Source organism: Eurytemora carolleeae, unplaced genomic scaffold (assembly GCF_000591075.1).
Source record: "Eurytemora carolleeae unplaced genomic scaffold, Eaff_2.0 scaffold758, whole genome shotgun sequence".
Taxonomy (NCBI): domain Eukaryota; kingdom Metazoa; phylum Arthropoda; class Copepoda; order Calanoida; family Temoridae; genus Eurytemora; species Eurytemora carolleeae.
This window is the reverse complement of record NW_019396651.1, coordinates 103,468-123,145: the sequence shown is the minus strand read 5'-3', so window position 1 is coordinate 123,145 and position 19,678 is coordinate 103,468. Positions and strand designations below refer to the sequence as shown.

Genomic DNA, 19,678 nt, shown 5'->3' with positions numbered 1-19,678 from the left:
AGAAGAGTTCTAATTTAAGATTTTAATCTTTTATGGTAATTTACTTTTTCATGACGTCTAGAGATCTGTTTTAAAAGTGTTTTCTCTTCTACTGGGCAGCAACATTAGACCTGATAATACATCTTTTTTGATTACTTTTATTTATACATCTTAACCCCAGCTTTAAATCCGTGAACACTCTCTTCATGTTTAAATCAGTTGTCGGTCTAATTCTTGTATCAAAGAAGGATAGAACATAAAAGTTAAAATGCCGAACATAATATATATAATTGGATTCAAATGTCAAGAGATTAATTTATTTAATGAATTTTGAACAACATTATACAAAAACGTATTATTTATTCTTTATTTTAAATGTTCCAACTTTTTAGTTTTCTTTATTAAATACATTATTATTCAGAAAGAAAATATATTTAATTAATTTTTAAAACATTTTTATTTTATATTTTTCCCTTAAACTTTGATGAATGCAATTATTACATAAAAATGCATCTAAGCACATTAAGGTGCAGCTGTGGTGCTTGGCAGAAATCAGTGGCCGCGGCGCTCGGTCCAGAAATTTACATTTATTCTATTTATTTTTTATAGTTGATATTTTTCAAGATATACTGTAAATAATTTGGAAACGGATTGGATATTGCCATTTAAAAGTTAAAATGCTTTAAATTGTTGAAAATTAAAATTATGTTTAAATGTAATAAAATCTATTTGATTTTGGTAATTAAATTCTCGCGCTAGAAGATCATATATCTTAGCGTTCAGTTTAACCTTGTTTTAAGATTAAATAGTTATTATAAAGTGACATTTTATTCTAATGTAGAAGAAGAATTGCTTCAAGCTAAAAGTACATAAACTCAAAAAGGAATAGATAGTAAAATTTTAGATTTTAATATTCTGTATTAGTCTCATTAGTTATTGATTTCGTCATACATTTTTATCGACCAAATGTAAAAGTAGGTTAAAAAAGTAGGTTGCCATCAAATGTGAATAAAGAATCAACTTGAAGTTTGATTAACTGTCAAATGAAACTTGAATTAAAACATTTGTCAAGTTTTTTTGAACAAAAATATGACACTTTTTGTTCAGCTGAACAGAGTTTATTTAACCAGGTTTCTCTGTAAAGTCAACGGTGCTAGCATTTCTAAAATAAGCTTATCCATTAAAGATTTATTACAGATCCATCAAAGATCCAATAAAGATACATTAAAGATCCATTAAAGATCCATTAAAGATCCATTAAAGATCCATTAAAGATCCATTAGAGGTCCATTAAAGATCCATTAAAGATCCATCAAAGATCCATTAAAGATCCATTAAAGATCCATTAAAGATCCATTAAAGATCCATTGAAGACTATGTTCTCTTTAAACTTTAAACTCTTTAAAACAGACTTAGATCTCTTAGAGAAATAAATAAGTGAATTTTCAGATTAACTAAAGATGTTTTAAAAGTTTGAAAATGAGAATCAGAAGAGGATTTTTATCCATAACAATATTTGTGATACATTGTATACTGCAGTCGCTCTCGGAGGTAGTAGAGAACCTGAAAGGGACTGTAAGCGTAATTTCATGTAACCCTCCATGCAAAGATGGCAATGCCCGATTTAAAACATTATCCTTAAAATCTTAATCTGATAAAAATGGTGAAGAAAACATCGTTTTTTTCTAACTCGAAAAATGTTTATTTCCTTGAACTTCTCTATTGCCTCTTATACGCAAGAAATTCTTTTACATAAAACCAAAAAATGAGAATCACAGTTTAAAGAAACAAAATTATGAATACTAATTCATACTTGAACAGACAAAGCTTTTAAGAGTACCGTTGTAAATCAGGCATTGACATCTTTGCATAAAGAGTTACTTGAAATTACGCTTATATAGTCCCTTTAAGTGTTCATAGAATGCTCCCTTGATTAAAGTACATTTCATAAATGCTCCCTTGATTTAAGTACATTTCATAAATGCTCCCTTGATTGAATTACATTTCATAAATGCTCCCTTGATTGAAGTACATTTCATAAATGCTCCCTTGATTTAAGTACATTTCACAAATGCTCCCTTGATTGAAGTGCATTTCATAAATGCTCCCTTGATTGAAGTACATTTCATAAATGCTCCCTTGATTGAAGTACATTTCATAAATGCTCCCATGATTAAAGTACATTTCATAAATGCTCCCATGATTGAAGTACATTTCATAAATGCTACCATGATTGAAGTACATTTCATAAATGCTCCCTTGATTAAAGTACATTTTATAAATGCTCCCTTGATTGAAGTACATTTCATAAATGCTCCCTTGATTGAAGTACATTTCAAAAATGCTCACTTGAATGAAGTACATTTCATAAATTCTCCCTTGATTGAAGTACATTTCATAAATGCTCCCTTGATTGAAGTACATTTTATAAATGCTCCCATGATTGAAGTACATTTCAAAGAAGGACATTTTATATACTTACAATTCATGTAATTAATGTACAATGTACATCCAGACATTTAATGAATAAACCTCACCTAGTCAAAACATTACATTTTACAAAAAGGACATTTTGCAGATATTATATATTACTATATATATATATTACTATATTTAAAATAATTTTTTTATTTTATTATTTTATTAATTACAAATATTCAAAATATAAAGATGACTTAACTTACAGTCACTTAAAAAAAAATCTATTTTAAGGAAGTAAATACGCCCAGCAATGAAACATTTGAAATGACACAGGTAGGAAAGAAATATTTGCCAATTTATATATTTGATCAAGAAGTTCTGAATTTTTAAAACTTTCCAACCAAGCAGTTAGTCTCAATATAATGGAGTTAAGTGACAACTTTATTATCGTCTTTGATCTCTCGGGAGTTTATGACTAACAAAAAGAAATCTGATTTTTTTTTTCAAATTGTATAAATTAAGTTTTTTAATATGAATTTTGAATGCACTATGAATGAATTATGAATCAATTATAAATGAATTATGAATGAATTATAAATGAATTATGAATAAATTATAAATGAATTATGAATGAATTATAAATAAATTATGAATGAATTGTAAATGAATTATGAATAAACTCTAAATGAATTATGAATGAATTATGAATGAATTATGAAAGAATTTTAAATGATATATGATTATTAATGAATTATAAATGATATATGATTATTAATAAATTATGAATGAATTATGAATAAATTATAAATGAATTATGAATGAATTATAAATGATATATGATTATGAATGAATTATAAATGATATATGATTATGAATGGATAATGAAGGAGTTATAAATAACTGAAGTAATATAAAAGGTACAGCATTAAAAAAAGAGAACTAAGGGGAAACTAATGCTATTGTGGATTAAAGACGACTTTAAAGTTTTCATTTAACATTATTTTTATAGAAATTTCTTATTTTCTTTAAACCTTTCACATAGTTAAATGAGACACTAGCAATGGCATTGAAATTACTGGATGAGAAGGAAGACGACACCGTTGATTATTCTGACAGTCAGTACGAGTACGTGGACTGGGTGAAAGCTGATCTGGTGGATAAAGGACAACGTCTTGTTGGAGCTACAGCAAGCAATAGTTCAGACTTTCCATTCATCGTCGCCATTAATCCAGTTCCGGTGGAGGGATCTTTAATGTCCTCATGTACAGGTATATTTAGTTTTTATATTAATCCAGCTGGACAGAATTTAATGAATTGGACAGGTTGCTAAACTACCTACAGCCGGTTCAAAACAGGAATCACCGATTCAAATCCTCATAAAACTTTAACTTTGAATCGGTGATTAAGGATTTGAACTAGTGAGGAAGTCAGTTCAGCGACCTCTCCTCAATTCATTAAATTCGGTCCCAGTTCAAGATTAGTTGGAAAATTATGAATGAGAGTTCCACCAAGGGATAAGACTTTGTTGATGACGATAAAAATGTAAGGATTTACTTACTGTTGCTAACTTCATGAACAATCCCTTACCCCCACCCCTTGCTTTCCCTTGTTTTGTTTTGTTTATTTAAACCTGTTCATAGAAGAGATTAAAATAAATGCATTTCCAAATTATCAACATTAAATATAAAATCCTTTTCTAGTTCTTCAAGGATTAATATTTTGAAAATTTATTTCACAAAGTGGTAAACAGAAAACAGTGAACAGTGAATTGTCATCTTCTATATTTTTTTTTTAAATGTATCCTAGACATTTTTCGACATATGTAAGATATATAAAAAAAATATAAATTTCAAAAAATTACTTATTAATGGTTTCAATTATTTCTTTCTTTTGTTACCAAAATGCTAGAAAAAAATCCTTAATATCATATCACTCACTTAAAAAACTGAAATTTTTTAACTTTGTGGACTTTTTATTTTAGGATCATTGATAACTCCCCGCTGGATTCTCACTGCAGCTCACTGTGTTTACTCCGAAGAAGGTTTGGTGGATAAGTGTATTAACGCAACTAAGAATGGAACTGTTTTCAAGGCAATAAGTGAGTAAGTAGTTTTTATTTTTACCGGACATCTTCTCCTACCGACAAATTGTATGGAAATAAATAAATGATTTTATTGAAAATCATTTAGGGGCTTGTATTGGAGACACCCTCCCCCCCTTCGGAAAAATTATTGCATAAGCCCCTGAATATTATCATTACATATTATAATCTAAAAATCATTTTTACATCTTCCATTCCATTTCTGATTGACATAAAGATATATAATTTAAATCATGTGTTTAAATTTTCACCTGTTTTTCAAAAATCCTTTTCCAATAAAAATGTAATTTTTGAATGATTTAATTAAAAATCTGAAAGAGCTTTACAGAGTTTAATTTTTTCAGCCTCGTCGGATATTTTGTTTTAATTTAATTGTTCATTTTTTCAAATTACTCTGAATAAACCCTCTGCAAAAAGGACTTAATATTCATTGAAATGGAATAAAACCTTGCTTTAACCGTCTATTTTTTATATTTTATTTAGTACGAGCTAAAGGGCCCGGCGTTGCCCGTGAAAAAGACACCCCCCAACTACCCATGAGTGTCCACAAAAAAATTCAGCCCAATCGGTCCAGCCGTTTGGTATGCCATAAACAACATATATATGAATGTCAATTGTTTTATTATATACTAGCTGAAGAGCCCGGCGTTGCCCGTGGAAAAAAAATACTTTTAAAAATTAAAAAAAAAAATATTTTTGATTTTTTAGCCTATAACATCCCCTGGCCACCCATGAGTGTCCACAAAAACTTTCAGCCCAATCGGTCCAGCCGTTTGGCCGGCTATACGCAACATATATATGAATGTCTTGTTTCATAGGAATAGAAGATATGTTTTCATATTCTACAGAAAGTATTTAAATCATACGCAAACTTCATTATCAATTTGTCAATGAACATTTCACATAGATTATTGAGAATTAAATTATAAACATTCTCTCCGATTTTGTGTATTAGATAATTAAGATAAGATAAGATAAAGTTTATTGCTAAAATACATTTATCTGTGTAAAGATTACAGAACGAGTTTACAATTACAAATTGATGATTATATTTAACAGTACAAGCATAAAGTAATTAGGTGGAAAATAGCTCTTGGCTGTTTTGATTATTTTTTCCACCTAATTTTAATAATGATAACAAAACATTTTAATTAAATAGATTTGAGGAGAACTATTAGAGATCAGGTTGCGATTTTATCTTATGCAAAGTAGTTTATACATTTATTAGAATGACTAGAGTTTAAAGTAATTTTCTGACATGTACACAACAAATATCAAAGCATATTAAAACGTGCCTAATTAGTTTTACAAGAATAAAATTCGGTTTATAACACATTGTAATGTAATTTTCAAACGAGAATTCAGTAGTCTATTTTTAAATATACTTACAGAGTTGCTTCTTTTTATGTCAAGAGGCAGGTTTTTCCACATCTTAAGAAGAGAGCTTGATGGTAAATACTGTAATGAGCACATTTTGAGAATGTCAAGTTGACAGTTAATAGATCTTTCAAAGTTTTCAAGCTTTTAAAAAATGTTTTCAAAAGATTTATTCTTAATCAGTTGAACATTTTCTGTATAAAAACACATATTAAACTTCAGGGGACATACGTTTCAAACCTACTAATGCCGGCTGAAAACGAAATACGCGAAATATTTATTAAAAATAGAAAACGCTTTACATTGAAACACAAATGTTAACTTTAACCAAATAAAAGGTGTGCATGCGAATGTACAGGGTGTCCCAATAAACATGGGAATTCAGTGACGAATTCGATATCGTCTTTTTAAATAATTCTTTGATTTAGTATAGTGATACCTACTGAGAAAGCTGTAATCTGTAAGAGTTTCGTCTGCTATGGTCACATTTTGTTTGTTTATGTTTTGACTGCATTGGGTTGTGCAGGTGCTTAGTAATACAAGAAAATTGCAGTATACAATAGAGTATATAACTTGTCCGTCGAGTCCGTCTTCACTGTTCATCTTGCGAAGACATTATAGACACATTTTAACAGTCTTTTACCCTTTTCATAAAATAAACTCTAGCAGACATAATAATATTATGGCTTTTGAAATTAGGTATTACAATGCTAATTCATAACAAAGACGATACCGAATTCGTCATTGAATTCCATGTTTTTGGGACACCCTGTATTATTGTTGATAGTTGATTTCATTTTCGAGCTTATCCCTATTTTGAGATAACTACCGCATTTCAGCTTATGTTGAGTTTTGGAACATATCCATATTGTGACATTATTTATGAAAATATTTAAGGACATTGGAAAATTATATTATTTTTATCATTTTGTTCTTAAATAAATCTTTAAATAGAAATGCAAGAAATTTGTTGTTTAAAATGCAGGAATACATGAGGCATGTTTATTCTTTATGTTAGCAAATAAAATGTGAAAACAGAGATCTTGGAAATATTTCATCCGTAGACCTTTTCTCTAAACGATAATTTGTGTTTTCAGTACTCTATTTTGTTAGTGTCGAGTGTTAGTTACGTTTTGAATTGCGGATTTCACTCAAAACACGAATTCTGAGCACCCCCCACCCCTGGAAATAAAACAAACTTATCCCCCCCTGGACAAAGTCCTGACTACGCCCCTGGCTATAAATGAGGTTGGTGTCGAAAAAGCGACAATGATTCCAACCGGGAAATATCTTAAAAACGGTCAAGGTTTTTAATGAAAAAGATCTCCTATTACAAATTATTTAATTATGTCAATTGTTTTTCTTGTCATACTTATTAAAATATTGTTTACAGTTTTCATCTTCGACTTTTACTCTCGATATTGAACATGATCCTAAAAACCCGATCTAGAAACCCCTGAACTTAGTTTGCATGGTATTGTGTTTAAATATTAAGTGCGAGCCTCTATAGTCTATAGTTTAAATATATTTAAACTATTTTCCATTTATTTATATATTTATATCCACGTAAATTGGACATTCTCGGGAAATAATTTGAATAAAGTTAGAAGCTCGTATTTAGCTAATATACGACGTAGAAACATATTATTTTCATGAAATTAAACCTATTCTTCTTTTCTTTGAAACACTCAACCTTAAGGAACTGTAGACGTAATTTCAAATGCCCGATTCACAATGGTATCCTGAAAAAGCTTTGTCTGATCAAAAATAAATGTTCTCTCTGAAGATTAATTATTTTCAACTGCGGTTTCTTTTCAAAGTGACAATGGAGAAATTTTCAGAATTAATCACTTTTCAAATAAGAAAAACGACTATATATCATTGATTAGAAAAAGGTTTAAAGGGTACCGTTGGGATTCGGACATGTCCCTCTTTAAACGGAAGGTTCCTTAAAAAAACAACGAGAGTTACTTTAACGTGGGGTTCCTGCATCTTTATTCTCATCGAAATATTTGAACTACATTTTTCAGTATGGTTGGAGTTACTATTAAATGCAGACTACTCCCTGACAACAGCACGGAAATAGTTCCAATTAGTCCAGTTGGAAAAGTCTGGATCGGCTACCAGGACGTGCAAGATCTCGGGAATAAGGAGGGATCGATCATGAATATCAGTCGAGTTATCAAGCATCCACAATCATATATCGGGGAAGGGTACAAGGATTATGGAGGGTATGACATAGCTCTCGTAGAAATAGATGGGAACACGACAGTTGATAACGTGGCATGCCTCCCCAGCCCTAAATATTTTGATACCCGGTTATCGAATGTGGCTGGCTACGGAAAATACTTCAGAGGAATTGGAAAAAAGAAAGTTTGTCAAACTGATGAGTACGGACCATACAAGTACCACTACTGTAGTGAGCTCGGTTCAAGTTTTGATATTTGCGATGATTCCCCTCCTCCTCAGGATCCAGCCTGCCAGGCATTTTTTAAAGATGCTTCTAGTCCTGATACAGTCATTGATAACTTTGATGAGATCAATCTTGTTCAAGGAAACTCTAGTGTGTACTGCTACGGCGAGAAGTCGGGGAAAAATGACTCTGAAGGATGGTGTAAGGTTACAAGCAGTTTTTATGATATGAAAGGAGAACAAAAAATCCCAGGAGGGTCCTGGGGATTCTGTGGTAAAGATTGCTATTTAGAGGAAGATGAAAAAAGATCCGGAGTTCTCAGATCTGAGTCGAATGTTGAAGTGCTGGACGAGACAATGTGTGACAAATTTTTAAATAAGTCTTTGAGATCTGATGTACAGTTCAGGCCAAAAATTTTATGTGTTGGGCAGCTAAAAACATGGAAGACTGATGTTTGGAAATTTGAAAATGGAACTTATCGCCGCATTACTGATGTCAAGGAACGGAGAGACTTCAAACATTTTGGTAGCCAAGAAGGTTTGGTTTCTTTTTTTATATTTTAATTAAGAGAAAGTTATTTCCTTGTCTACTGAATCGAATTATTTATTAATTGATAAAATAATTAACAGATACATTGGCTAATCAATTAGTTGTTCAATTGATAAATAAATTAATTTATTAATTGTTTTATCAATAGATATGCAGATCATTTAATTAAATAATTGATTGGTTGATTAATGAGTTTCAGAACTGATTGATTGATAAATTGGTCAATTTAAAAACGCATTAATTGATTATTTGATCAAATGAATAATATATTAGGGTTCGAGGGGTATGTTGTGTCCCCTGGAATATGTCAAGGGGATTCTGGAGGTCCTCTTTTCATCCTGGAGGATAAAAACTTTATCATCACAGGTAGGACTACTCACAACATCAAGGTAGGACTACTCACAACATCAAGGTAGGACTACTCACAACATCAAGGTAGGGCTACTCACAACATCAAGGTAGGACTACTCCCAAGATCAAGGTAGGACTACTCACAACATCAAGGTAGAACTACTCACAAGATCAAGGTAGGACTACTTACAAGATAAAGGTAGGTCTACTTACAAGATCAAGGTAGGACTACTCACAAGATCAATGTAGGACTACTCACAAGACCAAGGTAGGACTACTCACAAGGTCAAGGTAGGACTACTCTCAAGGTCAAGGTAGGACTACCCACAAGGTCCACGTAGGACTACTCACAAGTCATAAGATTAAGGTAGGACTAATCACAAGACAAGGGTGTATATTTTTCTTTTTGAAAAAAAGTATCAGAAATGCTTTAATTTGACATTTTTAGGGCACCAAGACGCTCCATCATACTGCTAAAATCCAATAATTTTCTTCGAAGTTTGCTCGGGCTTCAGAAACCTGTAAAATATACCTTTTTTTAAGTGGTTGATTTGGGGAAAAATATGATTCTGAAAAGGGCGGGGGGGCAAAAATATGAGTCTCACAACTAAAACACAAGGTCAGGGTAGGACTGCTCACAAGGTCAAGGTAGGACTACTCAGAAGAACAATTTAGGACTACTCACAAGGTCGAGGTAGGACTACTTTTAAGGTCAAGGAAGAACTACTCACAAGGTCAAGGTAGGACTGCTCACAAGGTCAAGGATGGACTACTCACAAGGTGAAGGTAGGACTACTCACAAGGTCAAGGTAGGACTGCTCACAAGGTCAAGGTAGGACCACTCACAAGGTCAAGGTAGGACTACTCACAAGTACTGCTCACAAGGTCATACTAAACATTTAAGCTGATTATATTTAGCAGAAGCTAGGATATATTTAAATATTTTCCTAGAATAAATACTAAAACCTAACTTTCAAGTTTTCTTAGTGTTCTTAGTTTTACTTTAAATTTTTTAACTTGGCCTCGGAGAAACATTTTAAATATTCATGAGTTTTTCTTTTATAAGGATTTAGAGGATTCTAACTAAGCTTTTATCTCAAGTTTCACAATTAAAACTTCAAAACCTAAATTATTCATCTCAATTTTCCAAATTATTTTTCCAGTTTTAATTTTTTTTCATCCGTCTGCTTTTGAATATTAAACTTTTTTTTAGATTTAAATGTAAAATGTAGAAGATAGAACATAAAAATTATAGAATTAGAAGGTTTAAAAAGCTATTTTACTTTGTTTCTTTTTCTAGAATCTCTGGTCTGGTTTGTTCTTGAGTGGTCATGAAGTCTTTCCAAGCATAAAAGTTCTCTACTTTTGGTCTCGTCTTTTTTTCGGGCATAGTGAACAGTTTTTATTACACTACAATATCTAAACATAGTGATATCAGAAGGAGGTTTAATTGATCCAGAAGAAAGGGGGCGGAATTAAGAGGAAGAGTTTGGGATCGGGAATTCCAAGGTTAATTTTTTGGACCTGGTGGGGGTCTCCATTTTTCTTGTATTGAATACGAACTAGGGGCTTTAACGTTCGGGGTTCCTAAATCGGGAAATACTTTGTCAGCACTTGGATTTTCTATTGCAAGGAAGTTTGCAGATTCGACTTCTCCTGTTCTGGAACCAGTAGTGAAGACATCCACTATACTAGGAAACTGTTATAGAGGTTTCAACTTGGTAGGAACCAACCCTGAGGGCTCTTTATCATGCCGAACCTACTCTGGGGCTCCTGGTCCTAAGGAGCCTGATCTGAGCGCTGCTGATCCTTAGGAACCTGTTTTGGGAGCCCTGATCCTAAGGAAACTGCTCTTGGGGCTCCTAATCTATAAGGAACCTGTTCTGGAGGCTCCTGATCCTAAGGAACCTGTTTTGGGAGCCCTGATCCTAAGAAAGCTGCTCTTGGGGCTCCTAATCTATTAGGAACCTGTTCTTGAGGCTCCTGAGTCTAAGGAACCTGCTCTGAGGGCTCCTTCACCTGCACACCCCACTCTGGGATTTCTTCATCTGCAGAACCAGTATTTGTGGCTCCTACTCCCTGGGGAACCTTCTCCATTAATTCTACATCCAGTCAAACAAAGAGTTTTGTTTTTTATCTTTTTGCTCTCTTTTTCAGGTGTCTTTTGTGTCTCTTCTGTGTTGTTGTCTTTGGTTCTTATGGTTCCATTCTGACACAGGAGTATTTGAAAGAAAGAAGAACTCCTGGCCTCCTCTGAACCACAGATCTACAGATATTTGCGTAAAGCTCGAAAGGACATAAACTAAAATCCTTTAGCATTTTAATATGATGGTTGATAAAAGGGAAGATTTTCATTTTTTTGCCTTTCTTCTGGGAAATAAGTGCTTGTGAACCCAGAGAGAGATGTGTAAAAATAATCTCTTGATGTATATTCTTTAAAAAATTCATTTTATAAAGATGTTTGTCCATTCTTGTGTCAATGGACTAAATTTGAAGACGATGTTTTTAGAGACTGTTCACTTAATTGGGTATTTTTAGGGTAAAATAAATGCCTTGATAGCTATTCTTCTAATATTGAAAGTTTTCATATTTTAGTATATAATGGCTAACACATGACGTAATTGAAATATGATAATTTTTGAATTTCTCCGGCTGTTGTTACTTAAGAAACGTTGATTAAGTTGCTAAAATAACGTTACAACTGAGATGACTTATGTGTGCTGGAATTCTGAACTAAAAACTGACTTTAAGCAGGGTATTTAGTTTAACCTAAAAATACCCAATTAAGTGAACAGTCCATTTAAAGATAACAATTTCTAATATTTGCTGCTGCAGGTGTTGTGAGTGGTGGACGAGGAGCAGCTAAGAACTGTGGAGGTATAAACAATCCTACTCATTACACCAGGTATAAAACATTCCTACTCATTACACCACGTATATAACAATCCAACTCATTACACCAGGTAACCAGGTATATTACAATCCTACTCATTACACCAGGTATATAACAATCCTACTCATTACACCAGGTATACATTTCTACTCATTTTACCAGGTATACACAATCCCACTCATTACGTATATAACAATCCTACTCATTACACCACGTATATAACAATCCTACTCATTACACCAGGTATAAAACAATCCTACTCATTACACCAGGTATATAAAAATCCTACTCATTACACCAGGTATATAACAATCCAACTCATTACACCAGGTAACCAGGTATATAAAAATCCTACTCATTACACCAGGTATAAAAAACTCCTACTCATTACACTAGGTATACATTTCTACTCATTTTACCAGGTATACACAATCCCACTCATTACACCAGGTATATACAATCCTACTCATTACACCAGGTATATAACAATCTTATTCATTACACCAGGTATACACAATCCTATTCATTACACCAGGTATATACAATCCTACTCATTACACCAGGTATAAACAAATGTCGTCTTGACAATTTTTCAATCAGTTTTATACTATATTACGTAAATCTCAGTATTTGCATAAATAAATAAATAGCCATGAATATGCGGGAACAGTTTTAAAGAGTTCCATATAATCATTTAATTAAAATGCTACATATCTGCAACATTCCATTATCAGAAAGTGAAGAATACGACATTTGATGAATTCTTTCGATGTATTCGTTATTAAGGGTTTCACTGTAGGTATTCACAATCCTACTCATTACACCAGGTATATAAAATCCTACTCATTACACCAGGTATACACAATCCTACTCATTACATCAGGTATACACAATCCTACTCATTACATCAGGTATACACAATTCTACTCATTACACCAGGTATTCACAATACTTCTCATTACACTAAGGTATTCACAATCCTACTCATTACACCAGGTATATACAATCCTACTCATTACTCCAGGTATACACAATCCTACTCATTACACCAGGTATACACAATCCTACTCATTACACCAGGTATACACAATTCTACTCATTACACCAGGTATTCACAATCCTACTCCAGGTATACACAATCCTACTCATTACACCAGGTATACACAATCCTACTCATTACACCAGGTATACACAATTCTACTCATTACACCAGGTATTCACAATCCTTCTGATTACACTAAGGTATTCACAATCCTACTTATTATCCAGGTATTCACAATCCTACTCATTACAGCAGGTTTATGGTTCTTCTTATAACTTGTAAAAAACATTTTTTTAATGTATTTTCCTGACAGTTTTTTGGGTTTCTAATTTGCGTCAAAGCTTAACAAGCCTGACACTAAATTTTGAGTGAGACCTCACATTTTCATACGGGTTGTTCTGCGCCGGTCAGAAGTCTCAATAGTGTATCAACGAGAATGTTGTAATTTTAAGTAATCCCACATTAAAAAATGGAATGCCCGATATACATCGGCACCTCTTACACTTTTATTTGATTAACTATTTGGAGATATTGTTGTTTTTGTAACAAGTGTTTTATTCTGACAATTCATTACATTGTTTACAGATTTCAGATGAAACAAAAATGTTAACTAATGCCATGCACATTCTGTTGTTTAACTAACATGGAGGGTAACTTGAAATTACGGGCAGATCACATTCATTTTAGTAGAAGGCGATGGTTTAGTTGGTGTACCGTTCCGTTTTGACCTGAATGTGTACGGTACAGCTCTAAGCTAATAAAAAGTCGGTCCTGCGAGTCCTGCACTTGGAATAAATTGGAGTTTACAATTTCATTCCCAATAATTGATCAAATTAAATATAATTTCACTGCGGGGTACTTGATTTGATTTGATTTGATTTCAGAGTACGTGAGTTTTCCCGTTGGATTGCTCAGATACTAGGACAACATGCTGATCAGGTTTGCTGGAACAAAAACTTCCAGGACAGGATCAAGTTGCTAGCTGGGTAGCTGGAATCTTGTTGGAGCTCGGAAGAGCTGGAAGATACAGGGAGAACCGTCAAACTTGGAACCAGCAAACAAGAATCATCACTTATATCATCCCATTGTTTTAAATGACAAACAACTTTTTCAGCAAACCCAATTTTTTAAACATTTTTTATTTAAAGAACTGCAAGCTTAATTAAGTGACCCACTATGTAAATAGGGTAATTTCCAACACTATTCGTTTAAACCATACCTATGGCTGATCATTGTGAACTCAATACAACTGACTTCTATATAAATTTGTCTTGACTGCTAGTTTGTATGTCTATATCCATTAAAGGACAAAACGTCAGGAAAAAATTATGAACTAACAACAAATGCCTGGAAAAAATGTCGATATTCATTATATACTGACCAAAATGAAGATTTTTAAAAAAATCCAAATCTTGCTAACACATTTTCCCCTTTCCATCTCCAGCTGGTCATTGTTTTGACATAAATATGTCCAATTCCCTGTAAAATTCCAGGGGGGGGGGGGTAAAATTTTCAATTATTCCTCCCCCCCCCCTCTTTAGAAAAAGCCTTTATTTCTCTGGAGTCCCGAACACTCTATTTCAAACCGGTTTTCAAAAGTTCAAATGAAAATATTTATTTTCTGCAACTTCCGAAAAGTAAATATTAATATTACTTTTTCTTACAAAAAACAGCTTCTAAACAAACGTATCAACAATTCAAAGCAATTCTGAAGAAAAATAAGGATAAGTCCGTCGTCCTTTATCAGTCAAAGGTTAATTGAAGAAGTACTGTTGTAAACTGGACACACCACTCTACATTAATAAATGGTCACTTGAAATTATGTTTACAGTTCGTTTAATTAGAGCTCAACTCTGCAATAGATGGCAACGTAGAATTTGATCACTCTCTGTACAGCTGTATTCTTACGTCATAAGTGTCAACTTAGTTTTTGTTTCCGACAAAACTATTAATAATAGTGATAATTTTGGAATAAAGCACTTATTTTACGGTAAAAAAGTGTAATTTTGTGTTTTTTTCTGTTTTTACACTATTTTATTTAATCTTGGAAAACATGTCAAACTGATGTGAGAAAATTTCTTTTTCCTTGTTATATTTGACACTTGTGACGTGATGTATAATTTGTTCATTTCTCTGTTGCCACCTATTGCACTTGATAATATATTTGGTATAGTGCAAACATATCTAAAATCTGTAATTTTCCACAAAGTATTTTTTTTTTACTTAACTTAAAAATTGCGACTGAAAATAGAGCTTTTTTTAAATCAAGTTTCTCAAATCACATTTTATGTTAATTAATCTAATCTCTACAAAAGAACGTTTGCTGTTTTTAAAATCGTGGTGTTTAATAATTTTATAAAAAAATTCATTTAAGTTGAAAAATAAAATTTTTCTAATTTTTCTTAGGAAATGAAATGAAAGTTTTCAGATAAGAAAAACAATGGAGTTCTACAGAAGAAAACTGGTGAATGAGATTTTTCTTTAAAAATTTGACTATTTTTTGTTTTAGACAAAATTTGTGAAATATTTCATTTGCGACATATTTTGCCTTTTTTGTAGGTCTTTGTAGGCGTTAGTTACGAAAAACGTTAAACTTTAATTTAGCAATACGACAACATAAGGGTTTGTTATTTATAAAAAAATGTCTTAATTTTGAAAAGTTCTATAACTATATTTTTCTTTCATAAGCACAGACTTCATGATTTTAATGAATTTCCCGGAAAATAGTATATCTATGGAAACCTTCAGATGGAATATTATTTTTGGAGTATGTTAGACATATCATGTATACAACTCTAATATACAGATGTCCCAGTATTACAGCTCTAACTTGAGATTTATGGGACTATTCAGAAAAAATGATCATATAAAATTTTCTTGCAGAAAATACCAGTTTTTTTGGGGTCTTTTTTTGATTCATTTTTGAGATTGAAGAAGCACGTCTTTTTATACCAGCTCTCAAGATTTTCACGTTTGACCATCTCACAACTATTACTATTAGTAAATTGACCTGTAAGCATTCGTGAGCCTGTCTTGCACAGATAAACAAATTGAAAGCGGCAAAAAACATTGGCTCTGTCGTCTTCACTTCCGTGAAATCGGTTATGACTCTTTTATCTACTTTCACCGTGCCTTTTCACCGAAATCGTCATATTCCATCCTATAATTTTTACTTCATTCATCGTATTCGTCAATTTAAAGGAATTAAGCCTTTGCCACGAAATTTGATTTTCCAATCTCTTTATCTTTGCAACCCAATGTCGTAGACCTTAGATATTTCAAAATATGAATTTTGTTTGATCAAATAATCCAGTTCAAGATCAAGTTAAAGAGATAAGAAAAAAAACTTTTTTGTCCCCCCCATACAAAAAATACTTAAGGCAGCTGCATAAGTCATATTAGCGGTTTTCATTTTTTAAAGTCTAATTTCTTAGAACTTAAATTATTAAAATCAAATTAAAAATTAAAATAAGGTTTTCTGGAAGCGATTTTTCCTTCTTATCTACACTTTTCCAATGTTTAAAGTTTTATTTTGCAATTTTCAGCAACATTTTGAAGAAGTTTTGTGATCAGCGTTTGTTCTCTCTGAAAAAGCGCCGGAACTTTGCAATTTGATTTTGTCCAGTATTCTTTCTACATCAAGGATGCAACACACAATGCATGGAAATACTTTTTGTAAAGAAATACAAAGTATAAGTTTTTTCTTCAAAATTTATTTCTGTTTCCTTATATTCATAATTCCCTGCAACTTGTTAAGAGAGTTGAAAAAATCTTGATAGTTTCAGGTCGTCTTTACTGTATCACTTTCAAAAAGGGGTGGGGGGGATATTTTAAAGAGATAAAAATTTAAGCTGGCAAGTTGTCTCTATGTGTTAAAAAATACTTTAAACCCAAAAATACATTCATTCTCCTCAAAACAATCATGATATAACCTTCCGAACAACATAAATTAAGAGACAGATAATTTAAAAGAGGGAGACGGAATAATTGAAATTTATAAAAACTGTGGAATTTAAAGACGACAGATAAACTTATGATTTTAAATTTTCTAAGAAACATTTTACATAGAAATTGAACCCATTTCACTTAACGGAAATGTCGTTAAAATACTCAGTGACCCTCCATTAAAGAGTTAATGGTAAAGGGTGACCCCCCCCCCCCACCTGGATAAAGAGAAATATTGTATCACCTACTAAAACTCTTTATCAGTGTAATCTAACACCGGATTTAATAAGTCGCAAGAAGGCGGTTCAAATTCTGAATCACAGATTCAAAATGAAAGATTCAGAAGGAGACAGAAAAAATATTTGAACCGGGGTTGAAAAGTTCAGCAACCTCTCCAATTAATTAAGTTCTGTCCCTGTGTTTATTGATCTGAATAGAAGAATAGCACCCTGCCGTCACGGTTTAGTTAAGACTGTTGATCATCGAAGTTGAAAAGAAGCAAAAAAAATATTTTATTTTTATTTATTTTTATTTTTAATACAAAAAAAGAATATTTGGTAAAAAATATGTTCTTGTTAATGAAGCTTATCTAGTCTCTTCTCCTTCAATAAACAGAAAGGATTTGAGTGTTTAACACAAACTCAAATGTTCTAATCCCTATATCTTTGCAACCGGACAGTGTAAATCTTTAATGGGAAATTTAAAAATAGTAAACAAATGTTTGATATAATTTGTTCCAACAACTAAATTTCAACCCTCGTGGAAATGTACGTTTTCCTAAAATGTCTAAATATAATGGACAAAAAAAATATGCCTTATTTTATTGGCATAAAAATAGTAACATTTTTTTAAGGGTCTATTAGATTGCCTATAAAAAAATCAACATTTCATTAACATTTGTCAAAAATGAGATTACCAAAAAAATATTTAGTATTTATAAGGTCTCGCTTAGAGAGTGGTGTTGATGCATTGTTATTTCTGCTCAGTATTGCAAATGTAAAAGCGAAAAGAGGTTTGTCCAAGTGCGGTAAACAGCAGGAGTTTACCCGCACTTGAAAACAAGGTGATTTAGATGGAGTCACCTGAAGGTTATTTCTGCATGCTGTAACAGATTTATTTATTTGAATTTGGAGAAGAAAGGAAATCTATCGTTTTTTATTTAACAGAATTTTATCAGGGAAAAATTAAGACAACATTTTTTCCTTTCGTTTTTAGAAACAATGCCCATCTTTAGTTATAATGTTTTCAATTATCAAAAAAAATAGAAAGACTTTGAAACGAAATGGAAACAGGTTTATTAATATATCGTACTTTTTTGTATGCATGAGCTTACGCCCACAACCCTCAACGAAAAATAAAAACATTTCTCAAGTAAATAAATGTTTTACATTATAAACCAAATAAGGATTAATGAATATTAATTGTCTAAATTAAGTATGCTTATCTGAAACAGTAACTACGTACTAGATAACACTTACGCACACAGCCAACAAGATACTTGTTAACACCTACAAAAACCTAGATAACACCTACGCACAGCCGACAAGATAATAGATAACACCTAAGCACAGCCGACAAGATTCTAGATAACACCTACGCACAGCCTACAACATACCAGATAACACCAATGCACCCAACAAGATACTAGATAACAATTACTCGCAGCCAATAAGATAATGGATAACACCTACACACAGCAGACAAGATACTAGATAACACCTACACACAGCAGACAAGATACTAGATAACACCTATGCACAGCCTACAAGATACTAGATAACACCTATGCACAGCCTACAAGATACTAGATAACACCTACACACAGCCTACAAGATACTAGATAACACCTATGCACAGCCGACAAGATACTAGATAACACCTACGCACAGCCAACAAGATACTAAATAACACCTACGCACAGCAGACAAGATATTAGATAACACCTAGCACAGCCAACAAGGTTCTAGATAACACCTACACACAGCCGACAAGATACTAGATAACACCTATGCACAGCCTACAAGATACTAGATAACACCTATGCACAGCCTACAAGATACTAGATAACACCTTTGCACAGCCTACAAGATACTAGATAACACCTACACACAGCCGACAAGATACTAGATAACACCTATGCACAGCCTACAAGATACTAGATAACACCTATGCAAAGCCTACAAGATACTAGATAACACCTACGCACAGCCAACAAGATACTAGATAACACCTACGCACAGCAGACAAGATACTAGATAACACCTATGCACAGCCTACAAGATACTAGATAACACCTAGCACAGCAGACAAGATACTAGATAACACCTGGCAAAGCTGACAAGGTTCTAGATAACACCTACCACAGCCTTAAAAATATTGGAACGGTTATTAAAAGAATGTAAACTTTAAAGTGCACAAACCTACAAAGCAGTTTTATTAATGTAGAATCAATTGAGAGGTTTAAAGTGACTACAGACATATTTTCAATTCTGATTCAAAACAATACCCCTCAAAGCTTTGTCTGATCAAGTATTGCATTAAATATCCATGTTTCCCATTTTGAAAGCTGATTATTTTCATTTATGGTTTCTCTACAAAAGTGACTCA

The 19,678-nt window shown here is 32.4% G+C and overlaps 1 protein-coding gene across 1 annotated transcript; it reads left to right on the top strand.

The window, feature by feature from the left end:
* Positions 1–1,423: 1,423 nt before the first annotated feature.
* On the top strand, positions 1,424–14,945 carry LOC111706912 (uncharacterized). The gene is made up of 8 exons (XM_023479859.1): positions 1,424–1,530; positions 2,692–2,733; positions 3,443–3,668; positions 4,382–4,502; positions 7,909–8,828; positions 9,114–9,206; positions 12,027–12,096; positions 14,011–14,945. The coding sequence occupies exons 1-8, from the start codon at positions 1,459–1,461 to the stop codon at positions 14,114–14,116; spliced, it is 1,650 nt and encodes a 549-aa protein (XP_023335627.1). The 5' UTR covers positions 1,424–1,458; the 3' UTR covers positions 14,117–14,945.
* Positions 14,946–19,678: the final 4,733 nt, after the last annotated feature.